Source organism: Myotis lucifugus, unplaced genomic scaffold (genome assembly GCF_000147115.1).
Source record: "Myotis lucifugus unplaced genomic scaffold, Myoluc2.0 scaffold_185, whole genome shotgun sequence".
NCBI classification, from domain to species: domain Eukaryota; kingdom Metazoa; phylum Chordata; class Mammalia; order Chiroptera; family Vespertilionidae; genus Myotis; species Myotis lucifugus.
Genome location: NW_005871233.1, coordinates 2141457 through 2164519, shown reverse-complemented (window position 1 = coordinate 2164519; position 23063 = coordinate 2141457). Strand labels below are relative to the sequence as shown.

The 23063-nt window shown below is 49.0% G+C and overlaps 1 protein-coding gene across 4 annotated transcripts in view; it reads right to left on the bottom strand.

Moving 5' to 3' along the window:
- Nucleotides 1-353: 353 nt before the first annotated feature.
- Nucleotides 354-23063, bottom strand: part of SUPT5H (SPT5 homolog, DSIF elongation factor subunit) — a 31165-nt gene continuing 8455 nt past the window's right edge. For all 4 annotated transcript variants that reach the window (XM_006096713.3, XM_006096715.3, XM_014462631.2 and 1 more), the window contains 27 exons: nt 20225-20290; nt 19660-19671; nt 19127-19196; nt 18932-19000; nt 18755-18820; nt 18434-18464; nt 18042-18110; nt 15288-15539; nt 14042-14131; nt 13865-13935; nt 12181-12286; nt 11873-11966; nt 11646-11782; nt 11040-11195; nt 10787-10933; nt 9831-9977; nt 9621-9746; nt 4698-4782; nt 4331-4450; nt 4145-4247; nt 3926-4053; nt 3727-3832; nt 3142-3300; nt 2863-3031; nt 2542-2745; nt 853-948; nt 354-771 (listed from right to left, as the gene is read on the bottom strand). In XM_006096713.3, coding sequence (XP_006096775.2) covers nt 628-771; nt 853-948; nt 2542-2745; nt 2863-3031; nt 3142-3300; nt 3727-3832; nt 3926-4053; nt 4145-4247; nt 4331-4450; nt 4698-4782; nt 9621-9746; nt 9831-9977; nt 10787-10933; nt 11040-11195; nt 11646-11782; nt 11873-11966; nt 12181-12286; nt 13865-13935; nt 14042-14131; nt 15288-15539; nt 18042-18110; nt 18434-18464; nt 18755-18820; nt 18932-19000; nt 19127-19196; nt 19660-19671; nt 20225-20290 — 3023 coding nt within the window. In that variant the 3' untranslated portion in view covers nt 354-627. The remainder of the gene's footprint in view (nt 772-852; nt 949-2541; nt 2746-2862; nt 3032-3141; nt 3301-3726; nt 3833-3925; nt 4054-4144; nt 4248-4330; nt 4451-4697; nt 4783-9620; nt 9747-9830; nt 9978-10786; nt 10934-11039; nt 11196-11645; nt 11783-11872; nt 11967-12180; nt 12287-13864; nt 13936-14041; nt 14132-15287; nt 15540-18041; nt 18111-18433; nt 18465-18754; nt 18821-18931; nt 19001-19126; nt 19197-19659; nt 19672-20224; nt 20291-23063) is intronic.

Sequence of the window (23063 nt, the reverse complement as noted above, 5' to 3'; positions counted from 1 at the left end):
TCCTCTGCAGCGCTAAGGAGGAAGGATCCCAGGCTGCCAGAGGGATGTCTGACTGCCAGCTTAGGCCCATTCCCCCAGGGAGCGGGCCTAAGCTGGCAGGTGTACATCCCCCGTGGGTCCCCGACTGCGAGAGGGTGCAGGCCAGGTTGAGGGACCCCCCTGAGTGCACAAATTTTCGTGCACTGGGCCTCTAGTAATGTATAAAACAAGGTGAAGAACTGCAATTCTCCAGAGCACTATCCCTATCCGTTGAGATTCTGCTTTCCGGCAACTGTCAACACTGTGGCTCGAATAAACTCACAAAAATTCTTTACAGGTTTGATTTTTCCGTTAGCACACACATACACACGCAGGACTTTTGACAGCTTTTTATTGAAAGACCCTAACATAAAAGCAAGCTGAGGAAGGGGGGATACAGGATGGGGACCGTCCCCCAGACTCTACTCTGATTCCCATAAACATCAAGGAGAAAGATAGGAATCCTGAAAGGAAAACAAAGAATACTGAACAACCAGGCTAGGGTCTGCTCCACGCCTGGATCCTATGTCTGAACCAAGGACTAGGGAAGGAAGAAGGGACACCCTCTATCTACCAGATGTCTGCCAAAGTTCACCAGCCCGGCCTGCCTCAAGCCTCCAGGAGCTTCCCCAGGAAGCGGAGGTTGAGGATCTTGAACTGTTCATCGAGATCCATGTGTACGATGCCATCCTCACCATCGATGCTCAGCAGGACCCCTGTGGCTTCCCGATCCTCGCCCAGGATGACCTTCACCTGGAGAGTGGGCATGGTGTCAGGTCCATGTCCACAGCCCAGTGCCCGAAGCCCAGTGCCCACAGCCATGCCCCTCCTTACCTTATTGTTCTTGGTGGGGGTGATGGGCTCCAGGTGCTCACTGGAGATGCTGACAACCTTCTCACTGTCCTTCAGGTACACAGAACACATGCCTCCCTGAGGGTAGGGACAGCCTGGTTAGCCTGACCTGCTCCCAACATAGGACGGATACTCACATGCAGCGGACTCAGGCTCAGTGCTCATTCTAAGAAGTCACTTTTCCAAGGTGACACAGGGCAGGAAAGGCCACAGCTGGGCCAGATTCCAAGGCCTAGAGTCTGAGGTATGTGGGGGCAGGGTGACCAGATCAGCAAGGGAAACACCAGAATGAAGCCACCTTAGGCCAAAAGGGACACTGATTCTCAGGCATTTAACTCATGTCCTAAAATGTCTTCAGATTTTTCCATACACTTGCTCCTCCTGGGCCCTGTCTCAGGGATGGCCCTACAATCCCTCAGTCCCCAGCCAGACTATGAACCTTGTCTTGGCTCCTTCACCGACAGCCTCCAGCTCTGAGGCCTGTCTATTCAGCCTCCTGAGCGTGTTTCCCCCCTCTCTCCTCCTACCCCCCTCTTCCGCAGGCCCTGTTGTGACCTTCCCCCAGCTCCCAGCCCCAGGCTCACCACCCATAACCTATCCTTGATAGAGCAACACAGTGAATTAATCCCAAACAACATATCTGATCCCTGCTTAGATTCTTCCATGACCTCCATGTCCTCAGCACACAGTCCACATTCCCCAGGCTGACACGTGACCTGGCCCCAGCCATTTCTCTGGCTTCATCACCTTCCAACTTGGTTCTTTATGTTCCAGACATGATGAACATACTTCAACTCCCCAAAATGTGCCAGGTCTTCCCTCACCTGTAGGCCTTTGTGAGTCCTCTCTGTCTGGAACATACTTAACCACTTCTCCAGCCACTTACTCCTATTCATTCTTCAGGTCTCAGTGCAGATGTCTCCTCCAGGAAGCCCTCCCTGACCCCCTCCAAGTTGGTAAGGTGCCTTCTCTGAGTTTGCATAGCTCCCCTGGCCCTCTGGGCTTCCCATATTCCAGCTCTGGCCACTCGGGCAGTGTTGGGGCATGTCTGGTAACATGTCCCACTAGAATATGAAATCTGTGAGGGCAGAGCCTGGAGCTGTCTTGCTTAGTCTCTGATGTTTAATTAATTCAATATTTACTGGTGAGCCAAACAAGGTGCCAGTTCTTCATCTAAGAACTGGGACTACTTAGTAATAAAACACAGGATTAGTAATTGAAGAATCACCAGGGAAAACTTTAAGCTTTTAGGCAGAGGTCCATGAGAAAGAATTATGTGGACCTATAAGATATAGACCTGAAATAGCCTAGGTGCTTTCCTGAAGTAGAAGTTAACTAGACAAAGAATAAAAGGAAGAGAGTTCTAGACAGAAGAAAGTGATGAGCAAAGGTCCTAAGGCTAGAGGGAACTCAGTGACTAAAAAATGCAGAGGCCAGTGGTGCTGGAGCAGGGAGAGCCCAGGGGCTGTGGGTGCCTAGGGCTGTGGGTGAAGCCTGGCACAACGGAGCATTCAGTCCATGTTACTTGAACTGATCTCAGAAGAGTGTATCACGAAGTAGCCATACTCATGGGTGTCAATCATTATTCCAGGCAGCGGGAACCCCAGTCATGAACACAACAGGCTTTATGGAACATCCAAAGGAGACGATGCCAGCCTGGGCCCCACTTACCATGACACTGCGGATGACCCCCGTCTGCCCCACCACTTGTGTATCCAGATAGGTGTCCCGCACTTTCACCTGGATGTCAGTGGTTACCCAATCACTAGAGTTCTGCTCAATGCCTGAGCCTGGTGTATGTGGGTTGTAGCCACCAGGGGAGGGGGCTCCAGGTGTCATCGGACTGTAACCAACAGGGCTCGGACTGGGGCTGGCCTGTAGGGGAAAGAGGGGCAGTACTGTTGGGAATAGGTCATCTGAGCTGGTTGTCCTTAAAGGCCTAAGACCCACCCTAGGCCACCACCCTCAAGGAACATGCCAGCTAACCAGCACCTGATAGGCCATGGGCGAAGGTGTGGGGTGGTAGCTGGCCGGAGAGTGGGTGTTCTGGTAGCCAGCTGGGCTTGGTGCCACCTGGTGGTAGCTTTGGGGACTAGGACTGGGCTGGTAGGAGCCTTGTGGAGAGGGGGCAGCATAGGGGGAAAACTGGTCTGTGTTGTACCTGCAGAGACAAGGAGTAAAGGGGCCATTTGTTGGGGGCAGGGAAGAGGAAGTGGTGGCACTGGGGAGAGTTTGGGCAGGGGTTAATTAGGGCTACCCCAGTGGACTCACATGGCTGGCGTCCCTGGCGTCTGTGGGTTGTACTGTGGGTTAACCTGCGGAGATGAGGGGTCTGGGTAGCCAGGTGTTTGGGGATTGGGTGTACCCCCATAGGCCTGTGGGGATGGAGTAGGCTCGTCATCGAAGGCATACTCATATTCTTCCTCAGCCCTGTTGGAGAAAGAAGTCTGTTTAAAATGGTGATCATAACAATGTAGCAAATGCTTCCAGAACAGCACTGTAACCAGACAAACTGAGGCAACTTCACCCTTACAACAGCCTCGTCTGGAGGCCTCCATTTCACAGCTGAGGAGACTGGAGTCAGAGATTAGGCTGCCCAGAGTCACACAACCTGTCACATGACCAAAATCACACACAGTGTCTCCAAACCCAGGTTTTAACATGTGCTACTATTGGGTCGGAAAGATTATTTTGCCCCAGCCATGCCTACTCCTTCACAGACCAGCTGGGGCTGGAAAGAGAATTCAGGGTGAGCCATACAGACCCCTCTACTCGCCAGGCACCCAGCATAACTCACACATGGCACATACTCCCAGTAGCTCAGAAAACCTTGTGCCCTCAGCAACTGGTCCTCACCGTGACGGCGTGTTAGGGTTGTTGGGGTCCCAGGCCCCACTCTGGGCAGGAGTACGGCTGCCATCATGCAGGGGTGTCTGCGAGCCATAATGCGGGGTTCGGCTGCCTGTAATAAGAGAGATGTATGTGTCCTTCAGCTCTGTCCTATCTCCAGTTCCCCCCATATCACCCCTCCGCCCTGTCCCCTGGGAGCACTCACCATCCTGAAGAGGTGTCTGAGAGCCATACATGGGTGTGCGGGAGCCAGAACCATACATGGGTGTCTGGGAGCCATACATGGGCGTCCGCCCATAGGTTGAGTTCATGCCACCCGGGCGCCGTGAGCCCCTGTGGACAGAGACAACTAATGGGATGAGTAGGCCTTCTCACCACGTGATAACCCACTCCCAGCCCTGCCCTGCCCTGTCCCAGCCCGTACACTGTGGTGAGCCGCTGACGGTCTACAGAGATGGTCTGGCAGGTAGAATGCAGCTCCACTCGGGCAGTAGACTCTGTGGCATCCTTCACCACACCAATGTAGCCTGGTGGAGAGTAGGTCAGACTGGGTGGGGCTCTCCTTCACCATGTCCCCTCCCCAGGCCTCCACATGGCCTTCGAAGATCACCTTTATAGGGCCCCTGGGAGATGCGCACAGTCTGGCCGATGAGCTCATTGTCTCTTCGCCCTCGGCCCCTGCTCATGCCACCACTGCTGCCACCTGGGCTACCAAAGCCACCACGCTGACCTGGGGAGGGAAAAGAACATTACCATGCTCTCGCCTCACATTCTGTGCCACAGCTAGGGTACCCACAAACCCTCTCTTCAGTTTGACTCTCTTCCACCCCTGTTGGGTTAGAAGCCTTCTCTGGGGTTCCCATCACAGCCCTGATCGCCCTGGGCTGTCACTATGGGGTGGGCCTGGCCTCCAGTGACTAAGAGCTGAACCTCCCTCCACAATCCCCAGTCACAGCCCCATCCTGACTCCCCCTCACCTCCAGCACTGGGGTGCATGGGGCTGCTGATCCGGGGACTCATTGGGGCAAAGCCACCCAAGGTGAAGTTGGTCACATCTCGTGGCTAAAGGAGGAACAAGAAGTGAACCGACAGGCAGGGTCTGGGTGACAGACTCCCAGCCCCCTTGCCAAACTGCCTGCCTGCATTTGAGAACAGTTCCTACTTGAACCTTCCAGCCGCCATCCCTACCTCCTCCTGGTGACAATGCCTCAATTTCCCTTTGGGGAAACTGCCACACCCCTATGCCATCGTGGGTCTGTTAATCAAGAGGCCTTGTCAAGGACTAGTCAGGAACTTAAACCCCTAGTGACACAAAAACTGCATGCCATAGACTTCATCATCCCACTGACAGGGCCCAAAGGAAACCACCTCCTAGTCCCAGCTACCCGGATCCCAGGCCTGATTTTCTTTCTGATACCTGGTTCTACAGAACCTTCCTGCAAATACCACCTCAGGGCCTTTGCGCTTGCTGTGTCCCTGAGATATTCATGTGGCTCTCCATACATATATTCAGGATCTGCTCAAGTATAACCTAAGGCCTTTCCTTAACTTCCTCTATCTAAAGCAGCAGCCCCATCATTCTCTATCTCCTATCCTTATCCTTTATAGACCATAGTAGTTAAAAAAAAAAAAAACTAAGGAAAAAACTGGAAAACTTTCATTTATAAATGCCTATTAGACATTTTTTTCTTCAATGCCAATAAACTTCCTTTGAGTTTCTCACAAACACCAAGAAAGTAATGTAAGATCAAAATGAAATATATCATGTTAACAATGTATTAATGTACATGTTACCAGTAATATTTCGCCTTTAAAACTTACGGGTTTTTAAAAAATCAAAACCACTTTTCATTTGTTAATGGATTGGAGCAGCAAAATAAATTTAAATTTCAAATTCCATCATGCAACTTCGTATTACTTTTAAAATAAACACACCTTGTCCTAGCTGGTTTGGCTCAGTAGATAGAGCGTCAGCCTTCGAACTGAAGGGTCCCAGGTTCAATTCTGGCCAAGGGCACATGCCCAGGTTGCGGGCTCGATCCCCAGGAGGGGGCGTGCAGGAGGCAGCCAATCAATGATTCTCTCTCATCATTGATGTTTCTATCTCTCTATCCCTCTCCCTTCCTCTCTGAAATCAATAAAAATATATTTTAAAAAATAATAAATAAAAAATAACCACACCTCTGGCAGAGAGAATCCTCTCCTTTGTAGTCCACCTCCCTTTCCTGCCTCCCACAGGGGCAGCATATACACAGCTCTAGCAGAAAATATGCCAGTTAACCTAAACAGCACATATAACTCTCTGCTAAGGAAGGATGCTCTGTTCCATCGACAAGGACAACTGCAACAAAATTAACTACTTTTGTTTTTTCTTAAGGTTTTTTGTTTGTTTTTTAAATTTTTTTTATTGATTTCAGAGAGGAAGAGAAAGGGAGAGAGGGAGGGAAGGGGGGAGGGAGGGACGGAGGGAGGAGGGGAGGGAAACATCAATGAAGAGAATCATTGATTGGCTGCCCCCTGCACAGACCCTACTGGAGATCAAGCCCACAACCACAACTCAGGCATATGCTCTGACTGGGAATCTGAACCATGACCTCCTGGTTCATAGGTCAATGCTCAACCACTAAGCCACACCAGCAGGGCAAAGATGAAATACTTTTATTTTTTTTAAATGCCAATAAACACAGCATTTTTATTTATTTATTTATTTTTAAAAATTTGTGCACTCGGGGGGGGAGGGGGGGTCCCTCAGCCCAGCCTGTGCCCTCTCGCAGTCTGGGACCCCTCGGGAGATAACGACCTGCTGGCTTAGGCCTGCTCCTGGGTGGCAGAGGGCAGGCCCAATCCCTAGGTGCAGCCCCTGGTCGGGTTCAGAGCAGGGCCGACTGGGGAGTTGGGGCGCTGCCCCCTGTCATGCACAGAGCAGGGCAGATTGGGAGGTTGCGATGCCACCCTCAGTCACGCTCAGGGTAGGGCCGATTGGGGGGTTGGGCACCGCCCCCTGTCACACTCAAGGCAGGGTCCATGGGGAGGTTGTGGCGCCACCCCGTCATGCACAGAGCAGGGCCAATCAGGGGGTTGGGGAGCTCCCCCGTCACGCACAGAGTAGGGCTGATAGGGGAGTTGGGGCACCGCCCCCTGTCACACACAGAGCCGCAGGGCGATCAGGGTGTTGGGGAGCTCCCCCCATCAGACACAGAGCAGGGCTGATCAGGGGGTTGGGGCGCCTTCCCCTGTCACGAACAGAGCAGGGCGGATAGGGAGGTTGTGGCCCCGCCCCCTGTCACACACAGAGCCGCAGGGCAATCAGGGGGTTTGGGCGCTGCCCCCTGTCATGCTGATCCCGGTGCCGGGAGGCCTCTCGGCTCTGCTGATCCTGGTGCCGGGAGGCATATTACCCTTTTACTATATAGGATAGAGGCCTGGTGCATGGGTAGGAGCTGGCTGGTTTGCCCTGAAGGGTGTCCTGGATCAGGGTGGGGGTCCCTACTGGGGTGCCTGGCCAGCCTGGATGAGGGGATGATAGCTGTTTGCAGCTGGTCACACACCCTTCAGGGTGGGGGTCCCCACTGGGGTGCCTGGCCAGTCTGGGTGAGGGGCTGAGGGCTGTTTTCAGGCTGGTGGGTGACTGAAGCTCCCAACTGCTCCTTTTTTTCTTTTTTCTTTTTATTCTGGGCCAAGGCCTCTGCTGCTGAAAGCAGGTATCTGGTTTGTTTCGGTCCTATAATCGAAACACTGTATCATCTCCAGCTCTGAGATCCCGGCGGGCTGAAAGCTGGTTTCTGGGGTTTTGTTTAGCTTCTATATTTGTTACAATGTTTCAAACTGCCAGCTCAGAGGCCGGCAAGGCAGGCGGGGAACGTTGGAGTCCTCCTTCACTGAAGCAAGCAAGCCTCATGTTCGCTTCCAGCTGCCTGGCTGGCGGCCGCCATCTTAGCTGGCAGTTAATTTGCATATCGCCCTGATTAGCCAATGGGAAGGGTAGCGGTCGTATGCTAATTACCTTGTTTCTCTTTTATTAGATAGGATATTTTATTGATTTTTTTACAGAGAGGAAGGGAGAGGGAGAGTCAGAAACATCGATGAAAGAGAAACATAGACCAGCTGCCTCCTGCACACCTCCTACTGGGGATGTGCCTGCAACCAAGGTACATGCCCTTGACCGGAATCGAACCCGGGACCCTTCAGTCTGCAGGCCGATGCTCTATCCACTGAGCCAAACCGGTTTGGCTGAAATACTTTTAGATAACTAGTTTTGGTAACCAGATTTTCTGAAATTTAAAATAGGTATTATGTTGCCCCCAAACTATTTTGAATCACTTTACAACATTCCTAAATGAAATAGTATTCTAAATGTATATTATTATATTGACCCAGTATAAAATTCACTTAAAGAAGAAAGCAAATTAGAGTAATGGAGTCAAAGGAAATGAAGCAGGCATTATTAATAGCACCATCAAAACTCATACTGTAACCTCAGCCATACACCCAGAGTAAAGACTATTGCAGTAAGAAGTTCTATAGCAGTCACAAATATCAACTATATAGACTGTGGAACAAAATAAAATACTTATATTTGAATATGTCTATGTTTGATCATCTTAAAACAAGAGTTATTAAGATATACCTCTTATTCAATGAAATCCTAAGAGCCTCCCATTAGATCAGTGGTTCTCAACCTGTGGGTCGCGACCCCTTTGGCAGTCGAATGACCCTTTCACAGGGGTCACCTAAGACCATCCTGCATATCAGATATTTACATTACGATTCATAACAGTAGCAACATTACAGGTATGAAGTAGCAACAAAAATAATTTTATGGTTGGGTCACAACATGAGGAACTGTATTTAAAGGGCCAGAAGGTTGAGAACCACTGCATTAGATGAATGAACAGTATCACTGACCAGATTAATTAAAAGTATAAACCAGCAGATCTGTCCTCTCCCTTTCTGAACCAATCCTTCTTTAAAACACAGAATTAAACCTGGCCCTGTGTGGTTCAGGGGTTGAGCGTTGACCCATGAACCAGGAGGTCATGGTTTGATTCCTGTTCAGGGCACACATGCCCTGTGGGGGGGCATACATGAGGCTGCCAATCAATGATTCTCTCTCATCATTCATGTTTCTATATCTCTCTCCCTCTCCCTTCCTCTCTGAATCAATAAAAATGTATTTTTTAAAAACACAGTAATAAATAAAACGATTACATTTCAAAAACCTTCCCTGTTAAGCAGCAGGCAAAACACAAAATTATCACATTTACTAAGGAGATATCTTAAAAGTGAGGTATATCTTGAGCCCTGGTGTATTGGTTAGAGCTTCATCCCAATACACCAAGGATGCAGGTTCGATCCCTGGTCAGGACACATATTAATGAATGCATAAATAAGTGGAACAACAAATAGATGTGTGTCTCTCTCTCTCAAATCAGTAAGTAAAAAAAATTTTTAAAGGTATATTTCTAAAATATAATAAAGATAAAATTTAAAAATAAACAAAATAAAAATAAAGCAGCACCCCCCCCATCATCTCCTTTTCCTGTTTTATTCTTCTTCCTAGTGCTTGTCATCACTCCATATTGCATGTTGTGCCGTGTATGTACTTATCTATCTGTTCACCTCCAAAGTAACAGCTCTAAGAGGACAGGTTTGCCTCTTAGCCACTACTTTTCTCATGTCTGGCACTTAACAGGTGCTCAATAAAACCAAATGAATGAATAATTTGGTAAACAGCTCAGACACCCAATAAACCTTTTTCTTCACACTTTGCTGAGGATCTGACACTGACATCTGCCCCTCTAATTCTCTATAAGCCCATTCTTTGTCTCTCCTGGGGTCAGTGAAGGCTGAAGAGCCAAGCCAGATACCCATTACACAAGGTGCCACCATGCCCACCTTACCTTTGAGCCCCCAGCCAGCACCAGGTGACGTGTCTTGCAGACAAACATGCCCCCGTTCTCCACCAGTTTTTTGCAATGCAGGAAGGCAAAGCTGCGGAAGAGATGGCGAATCTCACCCTCCCGGCCCTGGAGGAAAAATAATGGTCACTCATGGCTGTCTCCCACCCCTACTCTTTCAGACGCAGCTGATGGGCAGGAGCTCATACTTACTGAGTGGGGGCCATCAATGACCTTGACGATGTCTTTTACATGGATGTTGTTCTGTTCTGAGTCCAGGGCCACAGCAAATCGGTTGTCCTTCTTCCGAGTCACAGCCTGGTGCCTGACAGTCACCACCTTCCCATACATATTAAGCACCTATGAAGGGAGAGGGCGGATACTGAGGGGTGGCCTGGAGTAAGGCTTCCCTTAAGTGGGATGATCCTTCCTTGTGGGAGACTGCAGGATATCTAGGTTCCCTGGCTCTGGGTCAACCAAAATGTCAGAGCGCCAGCCCCTTGGCACTGGGTCAACCAGTAATGTTCCCAATCAGACTCCACCCCCTTGACTGAACACCGGGAACTGGAGAGATGGGCAGAGGAGTAGATATTAACATAATAGCTAATGTTTACCTGTCACTCTGTACCAGGCAGGCCCCATGCTAAATTCTTCATACAAGATTTTACTGAAGCTTCAAAACTTCCCTCTGTCATGATTCCCATCTTACACAGGGGGTGTCTCAGGCCAAGAGAGGGCAAGTCAGCAGCCCAGGGTAACATAGCACCAAAGTAACAGCTGAGATGTGAATCCAGAGTGCAGGGTTCTAAGCACTATGCTGTGTGGCTCCCACATCCATGAGGATGGGTGAAGGAGAAGAGGGTACCTGCAACACCCCTTACTTTATCAAGCACCGAATGCCAGGGTGCATATTTGACCTCAGAAATTCATTCACAACTAAGTAAGAAGATGCTGCCACTATCTCCATTTTACAAGTGGGAAGCTGAAACACAGAAAGGGTAACGGACCTGCCACTTGCCTAATCTCACCTAACCAGCTATGGGTGACAGAGGCAGGTCTGCAACACACAGCAGTCTGGGCTCTTACCTGCCATACTCTGCCACCTCCCAGGATGAAAAGAGAGGAAGCCCCCTAAAAGTAAGTCCTGCCAATGAGTGCAGCACACACACCTGGAAGGTCTCCCGCTCCAGTCGCACGATGACACCCACGGTCTGAGGGTCCAGCTGTACCAGCTCCCCCCATTCATGCTGGCCCCCAACATCCACACCTGATGCCGTCTCTGAGCAGAGCTGCAGGTCCCGGGGGAGCACTTTCAGCTGCCAAGAGAGGGAGAGGAGTGAAGCAGGGCCCAAGTGGCTGGCCTGCCCTGCCTGGGTCTTCTCTTCTGAGCATATCCAGCCAGCTCCCACTCTTCTGACCTACCTCATGCATGGTGAGGTCGGAGAAGAGGATGACAAAGTTCTCCTCCACTCGCACAATGAGGCCTGTGTCACCCTCGAATCGGCCAGCAATCACCTTCACATGATCCCCCATCTTGAAGTACTTCCTAAGTTCCTGGGCCGGGAACTCTAGCATGTCCTGGGGATTGGGTGTGGGGACAATGAGCAGGTAAAACCACCACAAATCGCCTGCCCCACCCATCTTCAGTATCCATTCAAGTTCTTGAAAAGACCCTGGCCAAGACCTACTCCAGGCTCACACCAGACTACCTTAGGCCAGCGGGACAGCCCTGACTGACCCAGAGACAGTTGAACTTAGACAGGATATCAGCCTAGACAATGCTTTATCCCACAGAGCCAGCCTGTCTCCAGACATGACACCAGACTCGACACTATCTCAGACCCACCTGGAGACAGCCTCACCCTAAACCCACCATGCTAGCCTAGACAAGCCCTCGGACTCACAGATAGACACACACATACATACACACTCCTACGCAAACTAAACCCAGCACCCACCTCAGGTTACTCATGGTTACAATGTCATGCCCTCATCCCAGTATATACATATGGACAGTAGGGTACCCACCTTGAGGTCCTCATGCTTGGGCATGATGGTGATCTTGTTGCCGTCCACACTGAGAATCTTGCCCTGCAGGTTGATGAGCTCACCCTCACATACCTCCACATTGTCCCCAGGTTGGAAGTTGTGCTCCCTTTCCTTCCCTGCAGGGGTAGACATGGGGCTGACACGGGGGCTGCCCGCCACAAGCCACCTGCTCCTCTTTGGCCTTAGTTACAGACAAAAGCAAATACCTGTGCTCTCAGTCACCACCTCCAGGTCAATGCCCTCCGGCTGGTCCTCAAACTTCTCCAGCTCAGAGAGTGTGGGCTTCACACCCTCGGTGATCTGAGCCCCAAGAGACAAGGGGAAGAAGAGGACGTTAAGTGTCACAGACCAACTGAGTGGGCTGAAGACAGTGGGAATTATTCCCCTAGAGACACTCCTGACTTGAGGGTTACCTGGACAGAACTGGATAACCCACTGCTCCAGGGCCTGGAGGGAAAGCTTGGCCTCCCCACTCCCCACTGCCATTTAGCACGACCCCCTCTGGGACCCTCACCACAGCAGACATGGCGAAGCTCTTAAACAGAAAGCCCTTCCGGCTGTAACGGTTCCCCTCGAAGATGAGGAAGTCACCATCAGAGGCAACATCGCCGCCCAGGGACCTGGGATTTTGTGAGGGAGAGAAGATTGGAAGGGAAGGTTAAGAAGAGAATCTGCTAAAAAGGGACATATGTAATACTTTCAACAATAAAGGTTAAAAAAAAGAATCTGCTGTACCTGTCTCCTCCACTGGCAAGGGAAGAAACTTCAAGATGACCATCCCATGCCATCCCAACACATACCCTCTTGGAGTGGCCTCTCACAGAGAGGGGCACACAGCCCCCACCTTCCTGCACTCCACTGCCCCTTCCCTGCTCTGTCTGTCACCACAGCCCATCATGCTCTGATGAACTACTGTTTGATTAATCTCCCTAGCCAGAATGGTAGCTCCAGAGGGGCAGGAACTCCTCTTTTTTCCACTTTTCCCCCCTCTAAGTGTCTGCACATCACAGACACACAGTAAATACCAGTTGGACAAAATTTCAGAGTTAACATTCATGGAACACTCAGCCCGTGCCTGGCCTGGACACTCTACCTCACTGACTCCTCCCCAAAGCTTGTGACATCAGTAATATGCTCTTCATTTTCCAGGGAAATGAGGAAATGAGGCTCCGAGAGGCCTACCACATGGCCCAGCTGTGAGCCAGAGTCAGGATTCAAATGCAGGGGGAGGGACAGTGAAGCCTGTTCCTTAATTCTACTGGCCCTGCATGTGGGGTGGGAGAGACTTAGTTCTTGTTCCATGCTTCTGGAGTGGAGAGGGAAAGCCTCTCCCATTCCCCAAAAGGGAAATGTATGGAAGAGCAGGCTGAGCTCCTCCTGCCATTCACTCAAACATCTGTTCATTCACATGGTGCATTTGGGAGAGGGACAAGCATGCTCTGCTGGGTATGTCAGGGCACTGTTGCCTCAGCTCGCTGGGGGGCAGGGAGGGGTCACTCTGGTTTGCTCTCTCCTACACAGTAAAAGAAGGTTCAGTCGGGTGGAGACCAGTGGTGTAAATGGGTCAAATTCACTCATGGGAGGTATTAGCCAGGTCCTTGGATCCAGATGAAAAGGCACATTCTAAAATGTAGATGATGGAAAAACTGTCTGCCTGATTCACAATGGGTTCCAGAACAAGACCAGAGGGAAACTGTCACTGGCACCTCTTGTTTTCCCATATGCTCCTCTCCTGTCCTTCCTGTAGGAAATCCTGCTAGACCTGGAATGCTGGAATCCCTGAGCTGCTCTGAGTTCCATCCAGCTGGGGAGGGGGAGGGGGAGGGGGAGGGAGGCACCCTGAGGGGGTAGGGGCTCTATACCCTCATCTTGGTTGCCAGGATATCAGGGAGAGAGACTTTATAATATGATATCATTAATCATGCTTACTACATGCAAAGTGATACTCTGGGCACACATGCATATTAATTCATTCATTCTCCCTACAATCCAAGGAAGCAGGGGTTGTTATTATCAATGTTTATAAGCAGAGGAAACTGAGGCATGAGGGTGTTAAGTAACTTGGCTGAGGCTATACTCGCAGCTAACCACCCCCAGACTAAACCTGTCAGGGGTCCATCCCTGTGAGGGAAACTGCAAAGGCACATTCTGTACCAAGCTCTGGGGACCCAACCCAGACAGTCCCCAAGGACACTCACCTAATCTTCTCAGCATCAAACAGCCTCTGTGGAGGCCGTTTAAACTTCTTCCTTTTAGCAATCCAGTCTTTCTGTGGAAGAAAAGGGGCATGGGTGGGAAGGTGAGGTAGGAGGGCTTGGCCACCGGCTGGGATAAAGCATTCCCTCTCCCCCAGAGGCAGCACATCCCCAGGGTACCAAGCTCATGCGGGCCTTGATGCGGTCATAGTCAATGCGTGGGATCATCTTCAGAGAGATGGTGTTTTGGCTGGGCTCCACATAATCCACCTGAGAAGAACAGGTGAGTGATCAGGAAAGGCCCAGCCCTCCCTCCTTGACCCTAGACATAGGAAAAAAAAGATATCAGGAAGGATAGGGATAGAGGGTGATGGGAAACCAGATTCCTGACAACTCCCAAATTCTCTCTCCAGCCTGTCTCCCCTCAACTCTGAAATTGACTATGCTTGCTTGACACCTCCATTTAGATGGCTAAAAGGTCCCTCAAACCTAACACAATGACAACTCACCTCCTCATTTCCCCCAAACCTGCTCCTCTCTCACTCTCCTCCCATCCCATTCTTCCTTCTGCTCAGGCACACCTGGGAGTCATTTTTAACTCCTTTCTTCCTCCATATCCAATCTGTCGCAAATCCTGTCAGCTCTGCCTTCAAATACTCTGACCTCTTTCCCCTCCTCTACTACTCTAACCTTAGTCCTGAACCACCATCATGGCCACCTCCACCATGGAATCACTAGTCTCCTCACTGCCTCCCTGCTCCTGTGGTTCCATATAGTCTATTCAAGGGTAAATTTTTTTTCCATTTTTTACATTAAATTTATTGAAAGGTAATTCTTTATTGTGGGGGGGCTGTTCCATGCATTGTAGGATGTTAGCAGAATTCCTGGCATCTATCTACTAGATGCCAGAATCAACTCTGCAGTTAAAATAACCACAAATGTCTCCATACACTGCAAAAAAAAAAAACAAAACCCTGGGGGGTAACGTCCCCCCTGCTTGAGAACAGGTCACCTGTTAACAGTAATCCTATTAAAATCAAAGTCACGCTGTGTCCCTTAGAGCCCTCCCATCTTACTCCAGTAAAAGCCAAAGCCCAATGATGGGCCTCCCTGAGCTCATGACCTGCCACTCTGCTTCAGCTAGAGATGGTCCTATCTCACATCACAAAACACTTCCCCAATAACTCCACACGCCTCATTCCCTCACCTCCTTCAGATCTTTACTCAACATGCTTTCATCACACACAGAATTGTCCTCCATTTCCTGTGTGCTCATGACAAAACCCAGGCTCTGCTTCACCTAATCTGAGTGGGGTGCTGCTCTCTGCACTAGGAAAGGGGCTGGAAAGGAGGAGGGGCGAACAGAGGAGCAGAAGTGTGAACATGAGTCCTGACCCCCTTGGCCACCCGCCCCATGCAGAGGCACCTGTGCGATGTCATCCTTATAGATGCCTCGCTTGAGGCGGACCCAGGATTTCGGTTTCAGGTTGGCCACCTCCTTCACCACTTTGAGCACATCTGTCATCTCCTTGATGGGCACCATCTGCTGGTTCCAGTAGCCAAGCCGCAGGTTGCCCACGCCCTCGATGGCCTGCTTCACGTGGGTCTGCTTATAGGCCTCCACGTAGATGTAGCCCTTCACGTGCTCTGGTGCCACTACCGATTTAATCTGCAGGGGCTACAAGGCCGAGCCCATGGAAGAAAACAGTGAGACACAACTGCTAATAACAACTGTCACCTAAGCAGTCTCTCTTCCAGGAATGTATCCAACAGAAACATGTTGGCCCAATGACATGAATACAAGGATGTTCACTGCAGTTGTATATTATAGCAAACAAACAAGACTGGAAACAAAACATACATATTAAAAACTTACTAGATTGTGAAGACAACCATGCTCAGAAGTTTACAGCTGTAAATGCCAACTTAAAAAAAGGGAAACAGCACTGGCTGGTTTGGCTCAGTAGATAGAGCATCGGCCTGTGGACTAAAGGGTCCTGGGTTCAATTCCGGTCAAGGGCACATGCCTGGGTTGCAGGCTCCATCCCCAGTGGGGGGCGTGCAGGGGGCAGCTGATTGGTTATTCTCTCTCATCGTTGATGTTTCTATCTCTCTCTCTCCTTCTCCCTTCCTCTCTGAAATCAATAAAAAATGTAAAAAGTAAATAAGCGTAACGCAAATAAACCTATTTTTAAAAAAAGAATGGGGAAAAAGAAAAGATTAGAATGGAAACAAATGAAATAGAGAATAAAAAAAAATAGTGCCGCCCTGACCGGTTTGGCTCAGTGAAAAGAGCATCGGCCTGTGGACTCAAGGGTCCCAGGTTTGATTCCGCTCAAGGGCATGTACCTTGGTTGTGGGCACATCCCCAGAAGGGGAGTGAGTGTGCAGGAGGCAGCTGATCGATGTTTCTCTCTCGGTAAAAAAATCAATAAAAAATACATATTTTAAGAAAACACAAAACAATAGTGCCCTGGTTGGGGAGTTCAGTTGGTTAGTGTCATCCCAGTATGCCTAGGTTGTGGGTTCAATCCCCGGTCAGCCCAGATATAAGAATCAGACAATGAATGAATAAGTGGGACAACTAATGTTTCTCTCTCTCTTAAATCAATTTTTTAAAATTTTAAGAAAAACAGCAGTGAAGCCCCTACAACCAAATGTTGCTTCTTTGAAAAGATCAAAAGCTTTGACAAACATTTAAGAATGACCAAGAAAAAAAGAGAAGGCTCAAATGACAAATTCAGAAATGAAAGAAATAACAAGGCAATACCATTTCTGCCTGCCAACAAATTAGATAACCTAAATGAAATGAACGTTTTCCACAGAAAGACAAACTACCAAAACTCAAAAAGAAATAGAAAATCTGAATAGACCTGCAAGAAGCAAAGATACTGAATAAAAAAAACAAACAAACAAAAAAAACACCTGCCCTAGCCAGTCTGGCTCAGTGGATAGAGCGTCAGCCTGCGGACTGAAGGGTCCCAGGTACGACTCCGGTCAAGGTCAAGGGCATATGCCCAGGTTGTGGGCTCAGTCCCCAGTGGGGGGCGTGCAGGAGGCAGCCAATCAACGATCCTCTCTCATCATTGATGTTTCTCTCTCTCTCCCCCCTTCCTCTCTCTGAAATCAATAAAAATAAAAACAAAAACAATAATCAGAGTCATAACTCAAACAGGGTCACTAGAATTTTGCCAAGGGCACAATGTCGAGGTTTGTGCACACTTAAAATCATAATTTGCAAATCCTGCAACTGTCCACTTGGCCTCACTAATGCACACCCACTGCTTCGGCAGGTAAAGCAATGCACTCAGCCAAAACAAAGCATATTAAATAAGAAAGTTACTACACCATATGCAGTTAATAGCAACCCCAAGTTTCACAAATTTTGAGGACACTCTTCATAAAGTTTGTTCTGGTTCCAAAACTGAGAATTATACCTGTGACAACAACTACATTTATTGAACACAAGCTGCTGGACAAGTCCGCTAAGAGCTGGACATGTCCCCAGCTATTTAATCCCAATGATGCTGAGGCACTAGCAGGGCCCAGAGAAGGGAAGTGATTTGATCAAGGTCACAAAGATAGGAAGTGGCAAGGACAGGATTCAAACCCTGGCAGTCTGAAGAAAGATCTGTGCCCTTAATGCAACATTTGCTGCCTTGCATGCAGATGGCATTACTTCATGTTTTGTGTGCTGAGTGAGCCCTGAAAGGGCAGGGATCAGCTCTGCCATGGTTACCACTGTATCCTCAGCATCTCCCAGTGGAAGGACCAGCCCAGAGGAAAAGCTCAGCAAATGTCTGATGACTGTGTGAAAGGAAGGAATTCTCAAGACAGGCCTGTTCCCTGACCCCCAAAGTCAAACTGTCCCACGGTAGGACTCTCAAACAGTAAGAGATGACAGCTACCCAACAGGGTTGGTGAATAGGCAAAACTCACTCTCAGGTAGAAAAAGCTCAGGAAGCTAAATGGCTGACTTCCAAAGGGCTACAGGGGCTTGGGAACCCAGCCAGAAATGCAGAAAGAGAGAAGACAGGGCACATAGAACAACGCTTCAATTCAGGGAGTGGTTTTTTCTAGCTGAAGCAACTCACTTAACAGGCAGTGGTACCCTTGAATCTACACTCTCCCTCCCTCCGGGCTTTGCCCCCCGCCCCCAAAACTGCCTGCCTACACGTACCGTGTCTGTGAACTGGTAAGCAATGAACTTGCGCATCAAGGAAATGGCTGTGGCCCGTTCCTCCCCAATCTGGAAGAGAGGCAGACTTATGAGACAAGATGAGTTGGAGGGCAGGACATGGGAAAGGGGACAGGAGATAACAGTAAGAGTCATCAGGCAAGAAAAAGTAGGAGAGAGAGGAACATGAGAGATGGAGAAATACAGAGCGAGAGGGATCAACAGCCTGAAAGACAAAGGTGGGAGACAGTGAGGTGGAGGGGAGAGAGAAGAGAGAAGGACGGAAAGGCAGACAGGCCAAGGAAATTCAGGACAGACACATGGACAGTTCTCCCAGACAAGGCCACCTCCCTCATTTCCCTGTCTCCCCTAAGCCATGACGCCAAAGCACACACCTTACATTTGACAGTCCACAGATTTGGATCCCTAGACAGGAGAGGGAAAGAAAGCCCTTAAGTGAAATTGTCTCCTCATCATGAAGCATACAAATAATCACACCCATCCTTCCTCTTGCTCCACACCCTCTCCTTTCTCCATTCTTCCATACATAAGAAAGAGAGAGAAAGGTGCCATCTCGGCCCTCCCTCCTTCCTCCTCTCCTCCACCACTGCCTATGTGAGGGTGTCTTGATTTATTTTAGGTAATGACCTGTATGGGCACATCACCCAAGTACAGTACAAGAGTTCCACCTCAGCCCTCCTGTCCCACCCCCTTACTTGACTCCTGGGAGCAGCTGCTGCTGAGTGATGTCATCAGAGAGCTCATCAGACCCTCCATATACCCTAGAGAGAGAAGAGCAGTTGGGAAGAAGAGGTGAAGCTCTGTCAGACCCCTGACCCTTCCCACAGGGGACCACCTCTCCTGTCCCCCAACCCCCCATCCCATGCTCTTACGTCTCTCCCACAGATGACTTGGCATATTTCTTCATGTAATACTCGCCTAATTCTTCTTCTCGCTGGTCCCTGGGGTGCGTAGGAGGAGGGGGGGGGGATAAACATGAATGGAAGGTTGAGGAGACAAGATGGGCTGACCCGTCCCCAAAACTCCCCATGGGAGCCAATTTCACCACTTTCCCCCTCCCTGCTGACCTCCAGAGGTTCTGTAGGCGGCGAGCCCCAGAACGATCTTCGTCCAGGACAACATTATCGATATTGGAGGCTGCAGAAAAATGGGCAGGTGGGGTAAGAGAAGGTGAAGAGCAAGGGCCTAGAGAAAGTAGTGGGGCTAAGAGGGCCAGAGGTGGGCCTTGGGGAGAACACACCTCACTGAGGACCCCCAACTCTCACCCCCCAAATCCTGCTCAGGTTTCTGCTTCTCATGAAAAGACTGTGCAGCTGTTCTCCATCTCACAGCCACTGACTAAACACACCCCGAATTCCATCCCTCACCACCCATCCCTGCATCCCTGCCTCCTACAATTCTCATACACAAATATACACCCACTTTCCCAGGCCAACCACGGCTAGAGGCCGGACCCAGAACCCCCTTACTCTGGACCCTAACATGAGTGAAAAACCCCAGGGACGAACAGGGATCAGGGATGAGGGAGGGTGCCAAGGGCAGGAAAGAGATGTCAGGATATGGGAGGAGGGTTGAGGAATCACGCTTTTCAGATTCTTACCTTCAATCTCTTCTACTTGGAGAAAGAGGAGGTGGTGGTGGTGGTGGTGGTGGTGGTGGTAGTGGTGGTGGGCGAGGGCAGACAAAGTATGAGCCAAATTATAGCAGCAAAATCAACCAATGGGTTGGGGGAAGGGGAAGGGAGGGGCACAGAAGGTTGAAAATCAAAAGTAAAGGCCAGGCACCAGGTGGTTGGGGAAGAAGCCGAAATGTATGAGGCGCACAAAACGGAAAATAATAGGGGAGGGGGGCACTGGCCCAGGAAGTGGGGGGTATCTTGGGACAGGGACCACCCACCCTATAACCCCCAGAAAGGATTTACTGGGGCCCTGGGATCCCAGAGTCCTCTCCCCACAACCCTACCACTCTATAGCCCCCGCCCCCCAACTCATGGGCCTCAAAGGAAAAGGGTACGGAGCTAGCTGATCTCTCTGGCAAGGACAGAAAGAAGCGAGGTGAGGAGGGTGGGGGTTGGGATGGTGCAGGGCATGGGGGTGCAGGACGGGCTCTCAAGACCCTCTGGGTCACATCCCCTAGTGGTCTTGTAGAGGTGGGCCCACACACACCTTTCTCTAGGATGTCCTCTGCTCCATCTTCCCATTGGTCCTCATCCTCATACTCATCGTCCACATCTGAAACAAGGCCAAGTGGTCAGGGGCCAGCAGGGGGTACCTCATGACAACAGCTTCCAGGAAACCTCCTTTGGGAGATGGGCACAACAAACCCCCATCTTCCAGGTCAGGATACTGAGCTCAGAGAGGTGAGATACTCCCTGAAGCCATAGGGCTGCTCCAAGCAGCAAGGTCAGGTCTCCTATACAAATCGCCCTGGCTCTAAACCACCCCTCCCCTCAATCCCACCTAGAGATCTATCTTAAAAAGAAAGATCTAAGTAAGCAAGCAGAAAAGTTTCCTCTCAACTATCAAGGGAAGACAGGTATGTCATTGTTTTTTAAAGACAGAATTCATGGTTGATTGATTTTATTATTATGCTCTTACATTTATAATGGCTACCACCTATTGAGATTGTACTATGTGCCCTGCCCTGCTCTGCGTACTTGCTACAGATTCCTCACTGAATCTTCCTGGAAACCCTAAGAGAGTTATCATTGCTTCAATTTTATACGGGCTCTGAGACCCAGAGAGGTTATCTAACTTGCCCAAAGACTCTCAACTGGTACCTGAGAGGCAGCCTAGCTTCAGGGTCTATCTATGCATTTTATCACTTCAATACATTACAAATACTCTTCTGTATGCATCAAATTATTACACTAAAAACTTCAACAACAGTGATACTAGCACATGATGAAAAAACACAAAGTGTACAGATGACGTAAGTGTACAGCACGTCTCCCTCCCATTTGTAACCCCCACCATCTCAGTCTTCTTTTTCAGAGGTAACTCTAATATTTCTTGTCCAGAAATAATTTGTGCATATATAAGAAAGCCCCATCACTATTCTCTCTCTCTCTCTCTCTCTCTCTCTCTCATACACACAATTTTTTAAAACACTGTTCTGTACCTTCCTTTTTCTGAGTAGTAACACTACCTTGGACCTCTTGCATAGCAGCACATGCCTCATATGCTGTCTGATTTCTGCTCCATAATTTGTTTTTCCAGGCCCTTATCATCAATGAACATTTACATCACCAAACATTTGTAATTGCAAATAGGATTGCAGCAAGTGTCTTTATCTTCATGTCTTTATGTATCTCTGTGAGTTTAACTGTAGGTGAATTCCTAAAAAGGAACTGCTGGATCAAAGGGACCCTGCATGTTAAGCATTAATGAGTACAGCCACGTATATAGTCTTTTAATAGGCAGTGACCGCCCTAGCCAGTTTGGTTCAGTGGATAGAGCGTCAGCTTGTGGACTGAAGTGTCCCAGGTTTGATTACGGGTTGCGGGCTTGATCTCCAGTTAGGGGGCACTCAGGAGGCAGCCGATCAATGATTCTCTGTCATCACTGATGTTTCAATCTTTCTCTCCCTCTCCCTTCCTCTCTGAAATCAATAAAAATATATTATTTAAAAAAAAGTCAGTAACCCAAACACTCCCATCACCTATGCGTAAGTATCCCTAGTGGCCCACATCTTGGTCATATGGCATATTATCCATTCTTTTCTCTTGATTTGGGCCCATCTGCTATCTAAGACCTTTTCTCTAAGCAAGGACTCCCTGCCTCCCAGCCTTTGAGAAAGGACCGAAGCTCTCCGAGAACAGGAACACCCAGAGCCTCTTCTGCCCCTCTGCTCTGTTTTCCCCTGGGGTAAGAGAGTCCCCAGAAAATGGAGGGTGGTGTTCCAAGTCACTCCCCTTTACATGGGTGTGGGCAAATAAAGTATTCTCATGTATGGCTGGTGGGAGCATCAGATAGTGACTTTTTCAGAGGCTGATATTTGGCCACAGATATCAAAAGCTTTAAAAACATATGCCTCCTTTTTGCCCAGCAATTTGACTTGTAGGGATTTACCATGTAAAAATCTGTGAGGTATGTGTTAGATGAAAAAAATCGTTTTCACTAACTAAAACTTAGCATTTCCCATCAATTTTTTTTTTAAATATTAACAATGATTGAGTTTAATATATTTTTATTGATTTTTACAGAGAGGAAGGGAGAGGGATAGAGAGTTAGAAACATCGATGAGAGAGAAACATCGATCAGCTGCCTCCTGCACACTCCCCACTGGGTACATGCCCACAACCAAGGTACATGCCCTTGACCGGAATCGAACCCGGGACCCTTGAGACCACAGACCGACGCTCTATCCAATGAGCCAAACCAGTTAGGGCTCCCATCAATTATAATAATGACAACAAACCACAGTAGTATTGGCAGTGAAATCTGGTATTACAGCTACAGATATATCAAAATCATTCACTCATTGCTACTTCAAAATTAGATTCTTACCAGACCTTCCCTCCACTAAACATAGTTAATTAAATGTGTTAATGATGTTCTTTTAATAGTTTGACACTGTGTTTTAATACAGTTGTTCTCTTTGGAAACCTATGTATTTTGCTTTACACATTTCAAAACATAACTCTAAAAACAGATCCATAGACTTTATCAGACTGCAAGAGGCCACAATAAAATTTAAGACCCCTGATCTAGACAATAACTTGCATATGTGTGTCAAAATACATGAAGATGCTCACAACAGTGCTACTTAAAATACTGACAAATGGCCCTGACCAGTTTGGCTCAGTGGATAGAGTGTCGGCCTGCAGACTGGGGGGTCCCGGGTTCAATTCCGGTCAGGGGCGTGTGCCTTGGTTGCAGGCATATCCCCAGTGGGGGGTGTGCAGGAGACAGCTGATTGGTGTTTCTCTCTCATCGATGCTTCTAACTCTCTATCCCTCTCCCTTCCTCTCTGTAAAAAATTAATAAAATATATATTTAAAAA